The 15,028-nt window shown below is 42.2% G+C and overlaps 4 protein-coding genes across 4 annotated transcripts; 2 read left to right on the top strand and 2 right to left on the bottom strand.

Moving 5' to 3' along the window:
- Nucleotides 1-1,282: 1,282 nt before the first annotated feature.
- BCIN_14g01490 (hypothetical protein) lies at nucleotides 1,283-3,046 on the bottom strand. The gene is made up of 3 exons (XM_001552784.2): nucleotides 2,748-3,046; nucleotides 2,450-2,665; nucleotides 1,283-2,315 (listed from the first exon to the last, which is right to left on the bottom strand). The coding sequence occupies exons 1-3, from the start codon at nucleotides 2,816-2,818 to the stop codon at nucleotides 1,715-1,717; spliced, it is 888 nt and encodes a 295-aa protein (XP_001552834.1). The 5' UTR covers nucleotides 2,819-3,046; the 3' UTR covers nucleotides 1,283-1,714.
- A 983-nt stretch (nucleotides 3,047-4,029) lies between these two features.
- On the top strand, nucleotides 4,030-5,472 carry BCIN_14g01480 (hypothetical protein). The gene is made up of 4 exons (XM_024697026.1): nucleotides 4,030-4,306; nucleotides 4,471-4,491; nucleotides 4,572-4,582; nucleotides 4,756-5,472. Exons 1-4 carry the CDS (start codon nucleotides 4,260-4,262, stop codon nucleotides 5,367-5,369), a joined length of 693 nt encoding a protein of 230 aa, XP_024552840.1. The 5' UTR covers nucleotides 4,030-4,259; the 3' UTR covers nucleotides 5,370-5,472.
- A 1,609-nt stretch (nucleotides 5,473-7,081) lies between these two features.
- BCIN_14g01470 (hypothetical protein) lies at nucleotides 7,082-9,107 on the top strand. The gene is made up of 2 exons (XM_024697025.1): nucleotides 7,082-8,678; nucleotides 8,757-9,107. The coding sequence occupies exons 1-2, from the start codon at nucleotides 7,605-7,607 to the stop codon at nucleotides 8,835-8,837; spliced, it is 1,155 nt and encodes a 384-aa protein (XP_024552839.1). The 5' UTR covers nucleotides 7,082-7,604; the 3' UTR covers nucleotides 8,838-9,107.
- Nucleotides 9,108-10,068: 961 nt separating this feature from the next.
- BCIN_14g01460 (hypothetical protein) lies at nucleotides 10,069-14,067 on the bottom strand. Its single transcript, XM_024697024.1, has 2 exons — nucleotides 13,167-14,067; nucleotides 10,069-12,810 (listed from the first exon to the last, which is right to left on the bottom strand). Exons 1-2 carry the CDS (start codon nucleotides 13,332-13,334, stop codon nucleotides 10,729-10,731), a joined length of 2,250 nt encoding a protein of 749 aa, XP_024552838.1. The 5' UTR covers nucleotides 13,335-14,067; the 3' UTR covers nucleotides 10,069-10,728.
- Nucleotides 14,068-15,028: the final 961 nt, after the last annotated feature.

Raw genomic sequence — 15,028 nt, 5'->3', positions numbered from 1 at the left:
TTGATCTGGTAGGTAGATGGATGGGGGGAAGGGGGATTAACGGGTGGTCTGCTGGATTATAGGCTGTGTTGTTGTGGATGGAAATGTAGATTTTAGGGTAGCTGGTTGGATGGGTGGATGGCTGGATATGTAAATAGATGAATAAATGAATGGATGGATGGATGAACAAAACTCGTGGTTTTTTGATATCGTTGTGTTGTGTTGCATTGTGTTGTTATATATGTATGGTCTTTATCGTTGTCGTGGCGCCGCACCATGCGGCGTGGTGTTTCTTGTTTGCTTTCTTTGCGCTTGGTGTTTGTTTCGATATCGGTGTTGGTATTGGTATTGGTTTCGAATACCTGACATTGCGAAAGCTCGTTATGTGGTCTTGTGAGTATATGTGTGTGCAGATGAGTGGGAGAGTAGGCAAGGTTATTTATTAGTTGAGGGGTCAACTGTTTCACGATTCGATATTTGATACCTGGTTTTATGTGTGGGGTGTGGGATACGATGGAGAGGTGAAAGCGGTCATGAATGGAATAGCAATGGATAGCTTATAAGATGGATGGTAAATTTATCAAAGAGCCGAAGGAGGAGGAGGAGGAGAGGAGAGAAAAGAAGTTGGGAAGGAATTCGTACGGAAGGGATACTTGTAGAATATAAAATACAGAATTCCAAGTGCCGATTTCTAACTTTCAGCTTTCAGGTTTTGAATAGGGGAGAGAGAGAGAGAGAGAGAGAAGACCTAAAGACAATAACAGATACGGTACGGTACGCATAGGATAGAATCAAGCTCTGCGAATCAAGAATTAAGAATCAAGAATGAAGAGACTCTTCAAGTTCCTATCTACCTACCATCCATTACATAGATATATATAAACGATACATTTTCCGTCTGCTTATATGTATATGTATATGTATATTATCTTCCTAGAACATATTCAACTCAGCTCAGCGAGTAACAGTGTGATAATGCAATAGTCCTAGGAGGAAAGTAAAAGTAATCGTTTGAATTTTGAATTGTGCTGAACCATTCCTATTTATGCCTCTCCAATCATCATGTTGATGTGAAACTAGACGTTCAGATCTAATAAGTAGTGTCTAGTCGATCGCACAACAAGATTTACTAATTATATGACGTAAGTTGTGTATAGACTTAGAAACTGAGTTTGATATGCCATCACAAAATGGTAAGAATATAGAAGATAGTATTCTGAGAATCACATCACATAGAGTGATCTCATCCACTTTTCATTGTTATATCATATCATTCAGTTCTTAAACTATACTGCCCCCCTCCTTAACCCCCAACCACTTTCTATCTTGCTTCCTTCAACGGCATACACTCAAATATCCATTCATACTACTCCTCCTCCCACCCCTGTCTCATTCCACCTTGGATTAAGAGATTACCCACCGAAATAGCTAAAACTTCTCATTCTCGTATAACCTGCTGCCAAAAATTCAACATCCATCTCATCAATCCGTCATCCATAGAAATTATCATTAAGGAGAGTCGTCGACTCGTAAAGTCATAACATGTCATGCGTATTCGTCGTAGGTGTGTATGTATGTCGTCCAAAACCATCCTCCAAAACTGTGTAAGAAATCGCCAAAAAGTCCTCCATCATCCTCATAAATACCATCATCAAGAATAAGGAGTGTATCGTGTATTCGTTCCTAGTCTCCTCCACATCCCCATTTCATTTGATTCTCTCAAACATAAAAGCATTTAAAGGAGCCAAGCAAGCACAGCACCTGCAGCTGCGAGACTACCTGCACTGAGAACATTAGCAGCACCCGTATATTCAGGCGCGCCAGTTCCAGTAGCAGTTTTAGTTGGTCCAACGGGTATAGCAGTCGCACTTCCGCCAGCACCTGATCCACCGGTTGTGCCGTTGTGGACTCCAGAGCTACCACCGCCAGAACCGCCACCTGATCCGCCACCTGATCCACCGCCCGAACCGCCTCCCGAGCCACCAGTTCCGACAGCGGTACCGGATGAGCAGATAACGGTAGTAAGACCTGATGATGGGATGATAACAGGAGTTGTAGAGACAGTAGGGGCTGTGATCAATGGAAGAGTTACGATGGTAGTTGAGACAGTGGGCGGAGTGACGGATGGAAGAACTACCGGGGTGGAGGTAGAACAGAAGGTTGTGGTGTAAGTTATGAGTTCAGTTGTTGAACCATCGACAATTGTCGATGTACCAGTTGATGTTGTAGTTGTTGAACCGTTGAGAGATGAGGTGGCAGAGGGGTTTGGAATGGGTGTACAGTTGGGGAGGGTGAATGTACCATTGAAATTGCCTGAGCCACCTTGGACGATGCAGCTAGTAGTTGTTAGTTGTGTGATATTGAAGGTCAGAAGTCAAAGGGAAAATGAGATGAGCGAGTTTAAGGATGCTCGATGAGAGAGGAGGTGGAGGCTATAATATGAGATGAAAGGATGAGATATGTAACATACTTTTTAGAACAAGCGGCGTCACCACTCTTATCACTTGTCTCCCAACATGGTGAATAGTTCACCCCGTAAGGGAAGTATCCGGCAAGGTTATCATCACAGTTTCCTGGTTGACCAATTCCATTTGTGCATCGAATGATGATAGGCCCGCCGAGAGATGAACTTGCGCAGTATGCACCATTGACAATAGGGCACGAGAAGGTTCCGGTAGTCGAGTTACTGTAGTGATGTTACGTCAGTCGAACCCGATGGGCGAAGAGAAGATCTATAGTATTGATATAGGATTGGAAGAGTAACTGACTATGTAACTTGAGCACTACTCATACCAGCGAGAGCGGCAATTGCTGCACCAAGAGTAGCGAACGACTTCATTGTTTTGAGCTTTGATTCAGTATGTTATGAATTGATTATCGTAGTAACCAAAACTTTCACCCACTAGATATCAGAGTTGAGTCCAAGAGTACTAGGTATTGTAATAAGGGTTGGGTGTGAGGCAAAAACGATTGTGTAGATGATTGATGTTCTTGTTTACTTTGAAAATTAACGACAGACAGTAAGGGTTGATGCGACTATGCGCTTTGCTACGTTGATATCTCTTTCGGAAAGTGATATGTACGTTTATGCAAGAGATAAGAATTTCTTGAGAAAAGAGGGGGATTTCATTTTATATGTGTATTGCGTGGGAGGCAAGAAGTAACTGCTGATCAACTTGACTGGCAGGTGTATATTACTAAAAATGGAAATACGGTATTTTTCCTCCTACTTTACATGTATTTAAGCGGGACCAAGAGACGAGGCGCTCCTGCGTTTTTCCATCATGTCCATTAATTCCCTGCAGGAAAAGTGCGGGATTTCATGGGCCTTTCTGAGCAGAACAAAAGGTCGGAAAAGTAAGAAATATTTCGCCAAGTAAGCATAGAAAGAAGAGATGAGCATATAGTCAATCAACTGTCTTCGAACACGATGACATCTCACGAGTGAACGATTCAAAAGCTAAGCCTCCCACCCAAGCTCGGTACTTCCGATTGTAGGGCTAGGTTCCTCGTGCCTTTGTACCTTTTTTGTCTCAGACATGAGGCTATTTCTATTGAGCCTTTTGTTTGCCCCCTCGTATCATGAGTTCGGTTTGTCTATATTGATTGAGAGAACAAGGAAGATAAGAAAAGACACCGAGTTGTGCCGAAGACTCATCAATAGTGGCATGGTATAGTATCATGCTTCGTACTTGTCATCACTCCATCTATTGGATGCTGAATCGATCCATACCGGATGAGATAGTTACACGGGTCGATTCAAGCGACGAATAGATGAAAATATACCTTGGCATGTTGATAACCATTTTGTTGGCAGGGTTGTACTGCATTTGAGGTACGCAGTATCTTACATCTTGAGAAGTCTGTAGTGATGGCATTCAGAAAAAGATTGTCGGTCGCTTGAGTGGAAGGACAAACAATACTTCGCACGATGAACAAGCGTGGTGTGGCTGGAATGAAATATGTTTGGCTAGCCACGAGACTTTGATCCGCTTATTCATCGCGGGGTAGTTCTTGGAGTAGACTGAGAAATGGCGCGAGTTAACAGTCGACATCAACAACAACATCATATCTACATTTGCCCCCTTCATTTCAATGAATTATATACATATCATATAATCTACCTCTCGAGAAATTTCTAAACATTCTCTCTTTACAAAGTATAAGGTTAAGAACCACTTCCATTTCACATCTTCGCATCTCGAATCAATACATCCCACGTTTCTATTCTCACACTCTGAAAAGGTCCCCAGACCTCGTATTCAGGACTCGCCAACACCATGTACGATTCTACCATCACATTTACCTTTGATACCATTTGTCCATGGTAAGTCGTCTCCGTAAATTCTCTACATTCCTTCCTTTTCTATCCATCTTCTTGATTCTTTGCGATTTTCACCATCAGCACATTGCATATGCGGGTGATTATCCAAGCACATTTGGATGGAATACGAGAACAAGAGCATGACTGATCGTGTTGGCCGCAATTAGGACCTATCTAGCCAAGAAGAGGTAAGGATATTCAATATTTCATGGGAATATTATTGGAAATCTGAGAAATACGGATTACTAACTGCAGCAACGTTACTTAGATTGGATGAAGGTAAGAAATGGGCTTTTTTTTCCATGTTAGAAGTCGGTTGAAATGAGACCCAAATATCCAAAATATGGGAAATAGATTGGGAAAGGATATCACACACGTGATGAGGATCATCGTCTCCCCCCACATTCACTCAGGTCCATACACCCATCTCCGTCTACTAACAATCCCTATAGCACTCCGTATCGTCCGTTCAACAGATGCAGCTTCGAAAGTTAACTTCACCATCAAGTTTTCACCATACCAACTATATCCCGGAGCCAGCAGAGAAGGCGAAGATAAATATGATTGGTATCGCAAGTCCCGCTACGGAGATTCTGAGGACAAAATGGAAATGTATATCAAGTTGATGACTGCATATGGAAAATCCGCAGGTATAGATTACAAGTTCGGCGGTACAGTTGCCAATACCCTCGATGCTCATCGAGTCGTTCAACACTTCCAACAAGAAGATGTGAAAGGCGGTGGTCCGGAAACAGCGGATAAGATCGTCATGGCATTGTATCGGATGTATTTCCAAGAGGAGAAACATCCTAGTAGTGAGGAAACATTACTTGCCGCTTGTAAGGAAGCGGGGGTGGGTGAAGGAGAAGCAAAGAAGATCATTGAGGATGAATATGAGGGATTGATGGATGTGAAGAATCTGATTAGAGAGGCGGAGGGAAATGGTGTGGATAGTGTGCCAGTTGTTAGTGTTGAGGGTAAGAGGAGGGATATAACCTTAACTGGGGCACAGGAAGTGCATGAATATGTGAAGACGTTGGAGCAGATTGTTAAGGAAAGCGATTGAATAGTTGATGGAGGTGTGCTTTTGAAAAAAGTTGTGTGATTTATCCTTCTTAGCTATGAAGCAATTTATCTAGAACACAGGAGAGATGGGTGTACTACGTGTAGCTAGCTAATTGTCACTCTCGTCGTTCACTTTTGTGTTTCGCTATTGATATGATCTCGAAAAGTACCATTGCGCGTTTTCATTTGCTTCGTATTGCGTCATTCCTTTCTTGTCCACTGTTGTTCTTTCTATCCATACCGCAAAATTGCAGAAAAATTGTCCAACTTGTTGCCCTCTACCGTCCTTCTGTCACCAAGGGTACAGCAGCTTCAAAATCCACAGCTCAGTGTTGATTGCTAGTAACCCGAACTGCAACGTGCAGGTCTAATAAAAAGCTCTCAAAACTAAGGGAAAGTTGGTATTCCAAGCTAAAAAATTCTAGAATCATTTTTGTATCTGAGGCAATGCCGCTACTGTTTTATGAGAGTATGTATTGGATAATTCGAAGTCCATCGTTCAAGATATGTAGGAATTAGAATTGCTCAAAGCGCGGTTTTGGAAGTGGTCGAATCATGCTTGAAGAGCTTCAGATATGGAAAAAGCCATGAAGTGACTAGTTCAAATGTCGTGTTCAGCGCGCTAGCTTCTGGATTCATATCGGTTTCGTTTTTGGATGGCTGTCAGCAGGATCGCCCTAGCTAATATCTCTGAGACTTTCTTATGCTGTACTTTGTCTATTTTCGAATATGACTGAAGATTTTCATACAGTTTGAGATAGATGTGAAGATGTTGGTAACCATCTAGAATTGAGCATCTGAAATGCCATCAGATGTGCAACAAAATAATACCTCGCTCGCTTACTCAAACTCAAATTGCAGTCTCGATACTGACAAAAACTCACAACTCTCTCTTGACAAGAGATAGAAAATCAACGATTAGCTATATATTTGTGAGAATCTCTCAATTTTCAACCTTTCCTTCTTTTAAGCATGCTTCTTGTTTTTTCCAGGCAAAAAAATGTAATCGCAAAGGAGTAACTTCGGTTTCGAAACCGAGCATCAAGAAAGCATTAGATGTGCAACAAAACAAAGATTATACCCCTATTATCTTTAGCTTCAACTAGATTCCGCCTTCGAGACCATTTGTAAATCACAAAATATCGCTCTGTCTGCATATACATCATCGAATACATGAGTTATCAAGCTAGCCTCTTGATATTGTTGAACTCCTGCTTCTTCTGAAGATTTCCATGGGCTTTTGAATACTATTGGTATATCTCTTGATGGAAAGAATAGAGTTGAAAAGAGCCGTCTGGTTTAACATGAGATGTGCAACAAAAATCCTATGTTTGAATCAAGCTGTTTGTTGCATATCTGTTGATCGTGACATTTCTAGCTTTAATATCACATTAACTCTCTCTGTATTACTATGGTTGCTTTTACTGTTAGTAGTCTCGACACTGAAAATATATATGTACTAATAATATTTCACTCTTATCCCTGCCAAAGATATTAAATCTTTCTCCGCATGCTGAAAATCATGACTCGTGACTTGGTGAAAGAGGAAGTCTTCAGATGTAATCACTGAAGTCTGAATATGGCAGGAACGACTTCCTATTGTCGAAGAAGTTTCCGCGGCGCTTTCCTCCAAAATGTTATCATAACTTATAGGAAAGATTGATGAGGGTGTTTCTGTTTATTCTCCTGCTCAAATTTGCAGAAACATAAGAAGATAATCAACTCGTATATTTTCATCGGCGTTATTATCAAACATATTCTCAGCAACGGCTTCAGATCAAACACTTTATAATTACATTACACTTGTATACCACTGATACCGTTTATTTGATTCTCCAATCTTTGGACGAAAGGAAATATAAATTCTTCCTTCACGGTTATCCTTACTGTCAAAAGTTTCGGTAGGACGAAGAGATTGTTATGACATGGTTAAAGTGGTTTTCTAGAGGATGAGACGTGCAGAAAAACTTGTGGATATAGGATTTGTCTTCTAACTTCACCTTGATAATATTTTGGGTCAGTATATTCACTCCCCTTATCTTCAGTATACTCTCAACCTCTACTTCTACTTCCGTCTTGAGTAATTCTAAACTCTCTCTCCAACTCGATTCCGTCACGAACTCGAAGTTTGTAAATCAAGACAACCCTCAAAACTATAACTTAAACTGGTCTTTCCGAATTTTCATATAAATTGCGGCTGATTTCAACCAAATCAACCAATTCGATATTCTCCAGGATGTCACCACCTCCCTCCCCCAAATCAAATGGCACTTCATTTCCAAATTACATAATCTCTCGCCTTTCTGAAGACGTCAGCATGCAATCTGTTCCCGAGAACAGTACATACCAAACCGCAGGAGATGATGTACCCGTTGACTCACTACCTCCATTTGCCGAGCGTCAATTTCAATCATTTCTCGAGAGAAGAGCTCTTGAGCGAGCAGAAAATCCCGATCTGGTTGATCCTCGATCTATCCCAAGAACAAACCCTTTAATTGACCCTACCGCTTTATCCACACTATCCGGTCCTATCGAACAACAATCCCGTCAAGATCATAATTCTACAAGTGGTACAGAGCATGAAATGGGTATCCCACCAATTGATGAAACCACCGAGATTCGCAATCCCATTACAGGTGACGTTATACGTGTTCTTGCATTTGAACGCTTCAACGCACGGCGCCGAGCCCGAGGACTCCCACAATACCGAATCATTAGATCCCTAGGCCCAGGAAACCGATCGCGTAGAGGAGATAGCACGAGAAGAAATCAACGTGCTCGAAGAAACGCCCGCGGTGCAGCATCGGGTGGCGGTCTCGCGAACCCATCACGTTCATCTTCAGGCCCGGCCCCTGAACTTTCACTTGCGGCTAATCTAGATGCTGATGATGAGGCCGTGGATCCAAATGTAGATCCGGATTCGCCTCTTCCGGATCCAGCTATGAATCTGGATAATTTTACCGCGAGGAGAGATGTTCGTAGACAGAGCACATTGTCTAACGTAGTTTCTACAAGCGACGAAGAGTCTGCAGATGAAGAAACTGATGATGGTATAAACTACATTAAAGGGTACACTCCCGCTTTTGGAAGTGGGAAAATGAGATACGAGAAAATGTTCGACGATCTACAAGCAAGACGTACATATGAGGCTTCCGCAAGACCTCGTTCTAGAGAGTCACCTTTAGTTGCATCTGCATCTGCATTTCAATCCACATCAAACAGCAGTACAGAAGCACAACCCGCAGCTCAAACAACCACAACCGCAACCGCAGCCGCAGCCGGAGCAGGAGCAGGAGCAGAAAACACGACAGTGAGTTCTTGCAAATGGTCTCAGAATGCAACGATGAGATTGTGGGAAGCGATGTATCAAACTAACGAGATGATGCAGCTGGTTTCGGAGAGCATGAGAGAGCAGCCCGTTGTGAATGAGATGCCGATTTCGAAATTGGTGATTAGGGGGGCGAAGTAGAGATGGATGGATGATGGATGAGTGATGGGTGATGAGGATGTGAGGATGAGAATCCGAGTATGTTTAAGTTGGTCTTGAAGTGGAAATTCATACATCGCGCATCGTCGCGTCGTCGCGTCGGGATACGGATACGGATACGGATACTTGCCTAATTTAAAAATGATGGTGCTGGAATCTGCATGTTACGATGCGTTGAGCCAGGGAAATAGAGAAACAGGGAATAACAAACATTAGACAGTAAATAAAAGCGATGGAATAAATATGATTAAACCCCACTCACCATTCTACTCCTCTACTCCCATAATAGATAGACTCTACGTCAGCGAAATAACAGGCGGGAATTGATCCCTATTTGAAAGAACCTTTAACAACTACAATCTTTTCTTGATATAATACTCAATAATAAAAAAACCACTCAAGATCAAATACAAAGAAGACTCGAATTTTCCGTTTGCTCGTCTCACACATTTCACTACTTGATTTGAAATAAATTTATAATCTGAATCTGTTGAAGAAGTCTTTTGAAAGAGCACTCGATTTCCGCCTGATTTTTTTTTTTGTTTTTTTCGTTTATGGAGAGATAGACAGACAGACAAAAAAGATGAAACTAATATGCTTGAAACGCTTATTTATGGTTCGAAAGAGAGAGAGAGAGAGAGAGAGAGAGAGAGAGAGTGGGATTAAAGTGTAGATGGGTAGATGGATAGATGGATACTATACATACATAATATGTACAAATCGCGCTTTATAATCGAGAAAGAAAGAAAGAAAGAAAGAAAGAAAGAAAATGCAAACTTTGCATCCTGCATCCCGCATCCCGTAGAAATAGTGAGATATCTATTCATCTCTTTTGCTGTAGATACTCTCTCTGGAGTCTCTCTAGTATTGATATCGATATCGATATCGATATAGATAATATGATAATATGATAGCATGATAGCCCCTTTCCCCTCCCGCTCCCCCTCCCCCAATAAAAAATTCAGTATACACACTCACTCACTCACTCACTCACTCACTCACTCACACAATTACTAACTCACTCATTCGCTTACTTAATTACTATACCCATATAACTAGCTAGCTAGACAGTATTCACCAACTCCCAGCTCCCAGCTCCCAGCTCCGAACGCACTTCACTTCACTCCACTCCCCGATCTCGAATCTCGAATCTGGAATTCAAAATTGAAACATGAAATGAAAAGAAATGAAATAAAGACTGAGCACCTCGATTTGACTTTCAAAGTATTATGAATTACCTACCCATCTACATACCTAGTATTTATTAACTACCTACTACATACAATCTACCATCTAATACTCAACATCTGACATCCTCTCCAAAACATGCTACTGATATGGATTTCTGGTTCCATCTTATTCAATCTTATCCTATCCTATCCTATTCCATTTTCTCTTGTTCCAGCCTATTCCATTCCACACCATCGCATCTGATCTTCCAATGCTACTTACTCCATCACATCACACCTCATCCCATTTCATAACATAGCCTAATACCTAATAAATCCATCCATCTATAATCTCCGAACAAAAGAAAGAAGGGAAAAGAAAGTTAAAAATTATACACAAAACGCAAATAGGGTATCCATACAAAACCATTCCATCCCAATTTATCCGACCAGTAATCCACCCAATGATCCCACCAAACGCCCTGCAAATTATATATAGATAAATAAAAAATGTAAAAAATATACTCCACATGATCAAACTTGTAATATCTGTCTCCAAATTCAACAAAGGAAATCAACAAAAGAAACTCCCCGACATGTAGTAAAATGAAGGTGATCCATATCCACACTCCGATCCCCCATCCTATTATAATGAAATTCAACTCTTGTCTCTTATTATCCACCCAAAACTCTCCATATCATCATCATTCCTCCAATACCTCCGCCAAAGCATCTCTATCAACCAGATCCGGCACCACCTTACTAGGCGCCTTCTCCGTTTGTCTAAACCCTGGAATTGGTCCCTTTTGATTGATTCCCGCGGCTCTACCCAACATGGCTCTCAAAGGCTCTTGGGTTATAGAAATAGATGGTGTGCTCACAGCCCGAATAGTTGGTGGAGGAACAGGTACGTCAGCGTCCGAGGAACTTCTAAGATCGTTTGTTGATTTAGCAGGAGACATTCCCCAACGACCAAAGACCCAACCGCCGACTTTCTTTCCTAGACCAGTACTAGTACTACTGTTATTGCCTTCATTAGATGAGCTAGATCGAATAGAACTTCGATCATTACTCGGTGATCTCGTTGTGTTTGTGTGCCCAATGTTGGAACGAAGATAACTCGTACTGTCATGACCGGTTCGAGATAAAGTAGGCCGAGCTGTAATCATAGACGCACCAGTAATAGTTTCAGTGGAATATGTCATCGTTGGAGTGGAAAGCCTAGATTGCGGTCTGATTAATGGTCCGACCGAGGTCATATTCAATTGTGATGGTCGAGCTTTTAATGTATGAATATCGATGCCTGAAATTGAAACAATCGATTCATGAGATGGAGAACGATGTAACCTAGGACCAAATTGACGAGGTATCCACTCATCAATCGCATTATCAGAAACATCTGAAGTGGTAGGATTTGTAGAATCACCCGCGAGAGAAGGAACTCCCGTAAACTGTAGGCCTGAAACATTGTGAGAATCGTCGTCATCCTCCTCTTCGTGAATTATATTATGAGGTTGAAAATTAGAAATAGCAGAAAAGCTTCGGGTTGAAACTTCGGAGGGACGCTTTCTATGATATGAAGGGTGAACTCGAGGCGACAATGGATCAATACTTGAGGTAGGTGATGTCGGACGCGATGAATCAATGTCGAAACTTCGATCAAATAGGGCACTGCTTCGATACATAGATTGTGGAGAAGATGGTACAGATGAAGGAGCAAACTCTGACAATTGACTTGATTGGGCTGACCATCGATTATTAGTATTGATAGGACTTGGAACGGTGACTGCTGTTTGAGCTAGTATAGCATTCTCTGCGCCCCTAGAAATTCGTGGAGATTGTGGACTTCGATTCAGTGGAGGGAAAATACTGGAATTCAAAGAGGTCCGCTTCTTTTTCGGTTTACGCACCTCTTCTCTCTTTGGTATATGGTAATGGTGATGTATATGAAGCGCTTGGGAAATAACTTGTGGTTCTTGTGTTCGTTGCTCGGAATCCTGTTCGCTTGGCGCAAGTTCTGCCCCTAATGTCCGCTGCTGAGCGACGTTATCAACATCATCCGCATACATCGGTTGATGCATCAATAGTTGATCTCGTAATGTTTGTACTTCATCATTCGAATTCATCAGCATCTCTCTTAACTCCACTATCCCAAGTTGCAAATTCGCATTATCCTGTAGAATATCCTTGACAAAATGCGAGACAACACTGGTACCAGGCTTGCCTCTCCCTGATGTGGCTGCAGCGGCACCCTTCAAACGACAAGCAGCCGTATCCAACTCTCTTTCAACGGTTCGTTGTCTCTCCATACGTCCCAAGATTTCCACATGTCGTGCCTTTTCTTCTTGTGCCTCTCGTTCGATTCTCTCTAATTGATCCTGCAAATCACAAACTCCTCGTTCCGCTCTCTTCCATCTCAATATTGCCGTGCGTTCTTCCGCAGCTGTATGTATAATGGTTTTTCGTAAAGTTTCTTGCTCTTCCTCCAAGATTGCCAAATCTCTCTCTAGCTGGTGTGTTCTCGAAGCTAAGGTTTCTAGACGTTTCATCTCGGTACGCGTGCTCTGTAAAGTCGATTCGAGCAATTTGATCTGGACCTCGGATTCTTCATAACTATCATTGAGACCCTCGAGTTGGTCTAGCAGTGCCTTGTTCTCCGCAATTGTCTTTTCATTTTTCAATTCCAGTTCCTTCTTATCCACTTCCAACTGCTCGATCTTCGCCGTCATCTTTGCTCGTTCTCGTTCCGCATCGAGCATATAATGTTCATGTCTTTCCAACAAAGCCTGCAGAGCAAAAGTCAATGGTTGATTCATCTTCCTAATATTTGTTTCCCGCGTCCCCACTCCTTCGCACCCATTTAATTATATGTAAGCGCGTACGATAACGCGGGGTGGTAAACAAGAAAGAAGATTAGACTAATTTAAATCGAGGCCACAAGTAAATAATCCAAGAACCAAGATCACAGTATCCACTTCCTCCAAGTAAAATCTCTGCTACCTTTAATTTCCCCTGAGGTTTGCCGGTGCAAAGGGGGAAACGTACGAAAGTAAGAAAGATTGAGGTGCGTTGAGGAATGTAGAAAGATCAATGGTAACACCAACGCCAGAAGATGAGAAACATGGAAAGAAAGCATTCATACCTGACCCATTTGAGCAGCCAGTGTCACGTCTCCCTCCAGTTTGTCCAAGACCTCGCCATTATGAAGGAGAAATGCGCAGTCTCTGCGGCCACAGCAACATTTCAGGGTGCTACGTTGTTGCTCATCCGATATTGGAATGTGGTCGATTAAATCTGATAAATGTGCCATAATGCGGGCGTTTCCTTGGTGTGCAGACTAGATGGGGGAGCTAGAGAAAGTGGCTGCGTTGTCTCTCTGGCTGGCTGGCTGGTTGGCTGGCTGGCTGGTGAAGAAGAATACAGGAATTTCGGGATCTCAGGGTTTCAGGGTTGTTGAACTTTGACTTCTGAATCGTAAACTTTGAAGTTGTGCTTCCTTGGTGGAGTGTGTTGTACCGTCAGTGTACTCTCCTGATAACATGGTCGCGGATTTATTTACTCCATGGTATTCATTATATAATCTAGAATAGGTAGTTCCGGAGCATTGAGGGGAAGGGGGGAATTGGTTGTGAATGAATATCTTTTGTGATTTGTGAATGTTTTACGGGAAGGGAAGGGAAGGGAAGGAAAGGGAAGGGAAGGAAAGGAAAGGAGAACGATGTGTCTTCTATGTAGGAAACGGTGTAGAAACGAGAGGGGGAGAGGGGGAGCGCGCGCGAGAGATGATTGTGAATCTTGCGAATCTTGTGATTGTTAAGAAGAAGAGGTTGGGTTTGGTTCACCAGCAATCTTGATGCTCTATGTTATCAAGATATGGACCATCATATCATAAGGACCATCTCATCTGTCGCATGGTATTGTCAGCATTGTGGGAATTATTACTCACATGCATCTTTCTTGACCCAGGCAGGGAGGCGCGTACATAGGACGGATGTGCATCGAAAGGCACAGCAGACACTGTAGACAGGTTCACCAGGTTCACCAGGTTCACCAGGTTCCGCAGGTTCGAATCCTTTTAATCAGGCACAATCGGCGGTTGATTGGCCGCGCATGTTTCTGTAGTGGTAGATTGGTGTAGATGAGTGTGCATAAGCCGAGATTAATACACACGAGTATATATTAATGTGCATTTCATATCCATTCTTGTACATCTCATATCCATTTCCATACATTCTCAATCCATTCGCACACCTTAGCCTCTGATCAACATCTGAAAACAACCATCCAACGTTCGTCATTGAACAGCCATTCCCTGTTAGAAGGACTAGAACGGCTTCACACGACTTGGACTACTTGAACTACTTGGAAATAGGTCCAAATAATGCTTGCACGTTCTACTCGGTACGGTGCAACTAAACAAGAGAGGAAAAAATACATGGTCAAATTTAGAGTGAAGCAAAAAAGAAAAAAGAAAAAAATAAGGAGAAGACGAAGAAGTCGGTCAATCAATCTTAACCCTTTCCTTCACTCTTCCTCCCTTCCTCCCTTCCTTCCTTGCCTCGAAAAGCTTGGGTGTCTGTCTGTCTGTGTGTGAACAAAATCCTGGGCAAATATATTGTCAGAAACCCGAGACATGGAATAGTAAATACGCAGTCTGCACATATCATGAATGAAGATCACGCGTTGCGAGTCAGCCATCCGCCATCAGCTATCATTTCCATCCACTAGTTCTATGGGCGAGCACGAAATCACATGGTGGTAATACAATAACTAGGTACAATGATACAATAATGCAATAATATAAATAGATAAGTTACATGTTGTTGTGTCAACCAAATATGGAATGAACCCCTTCCCCCTTCACCTCACGGGTTCGGATTCGGATTGAGATTCAAATGCAAGCCTTCAATTGTATGGAAAACATTTATTATATCTACAGACAGAGAGTATCACGAATTACACATACATACATACATACACACACATCAATCAATCAATACATAA

This window comes from Botrytis cinerea, chromosome 14 (genome assembly GCF_000143535.2).
Source record: "Botrytis cinerea B05.10 chromosome 14, complete sequence".
Taxonomy (NCBI): Eukaryota; Fungi; Ascomycota; class Leotiomycetes; order Helotiales; family Sclerotiniaceae; genus Botrytis; species Botrytis cinerea.
This window is presented reverse-complemented; position numbering and strand designations above follow the sequence as displayed.

Excerpts from the sequence above, each read along its gene's own strand:
- BCIN_14g01490 (XM_001552784.2), bottom strand. The coding sequence starts at position 2,818 with ATGAAGTCGTTCGCTACTCTTGGTGCAGCAATTGCCGCTCTCGCTGGT. Across the intron at positions 2,666-2,747 it reads AGTAGTGCTCAAGTTACATA|TAACTCGACTACCGGAACCT; the intron begins GTCAGTTACTCT and ends ACATCACTACAG. Across the intron at positions 2,316-2,449 it reads GACGCCGCTTGTTCTAAAAA|CTGCATCGTCCAAGGTGGCT; the intron begins GTATGTTACATA and ends AACAACTACTAG.
- BCIN_14g01480 (XM_024697026.1), top strand. The coding sequence starts at position 4,260 with ATGTACGATTCTACCATCACATTTACCTTTGATACCATTTGTCCATG. Across the intron at positions 4,307-4,470 it reads TTTGATACCATTTGTCCATG|GACCTATCTAGCCAAGAAGA; the intron begins GTAAGTCGTCTC and ends GGCCGCAATTAG.
- BCIN_14g01470 (XM_024697025.1), top strand. The coding sequence starts at position 7,605 with ATGTCACCACCTCCCTCCCCCAAATCAAATGGCACTTCATTTCCAAAT. Across the intron at positions 8,679-8,756 it reads CAGGAGCAGAAAACACGACA|CTGGTTTCGGAGAGCATGAG; the intron begins GTGAGTTCTTGC and ends GAGATGATGCAG.
- BCIN_14g01460 (XM_024697024.1), bottom strand. The coding sequence starts at position 13,334 with ATGGCACATTTATCAGATTTAATCGACCACATTCCAATATCGGATGAG. Across the intron at positions 12,811-13,166 it reads TGGCTGCTCAAATGGGTCAG|GCTTTGTTGGAAAGACATGA; the intron begins GTATGAATGCTT and ends TTTGCTCTGCAG.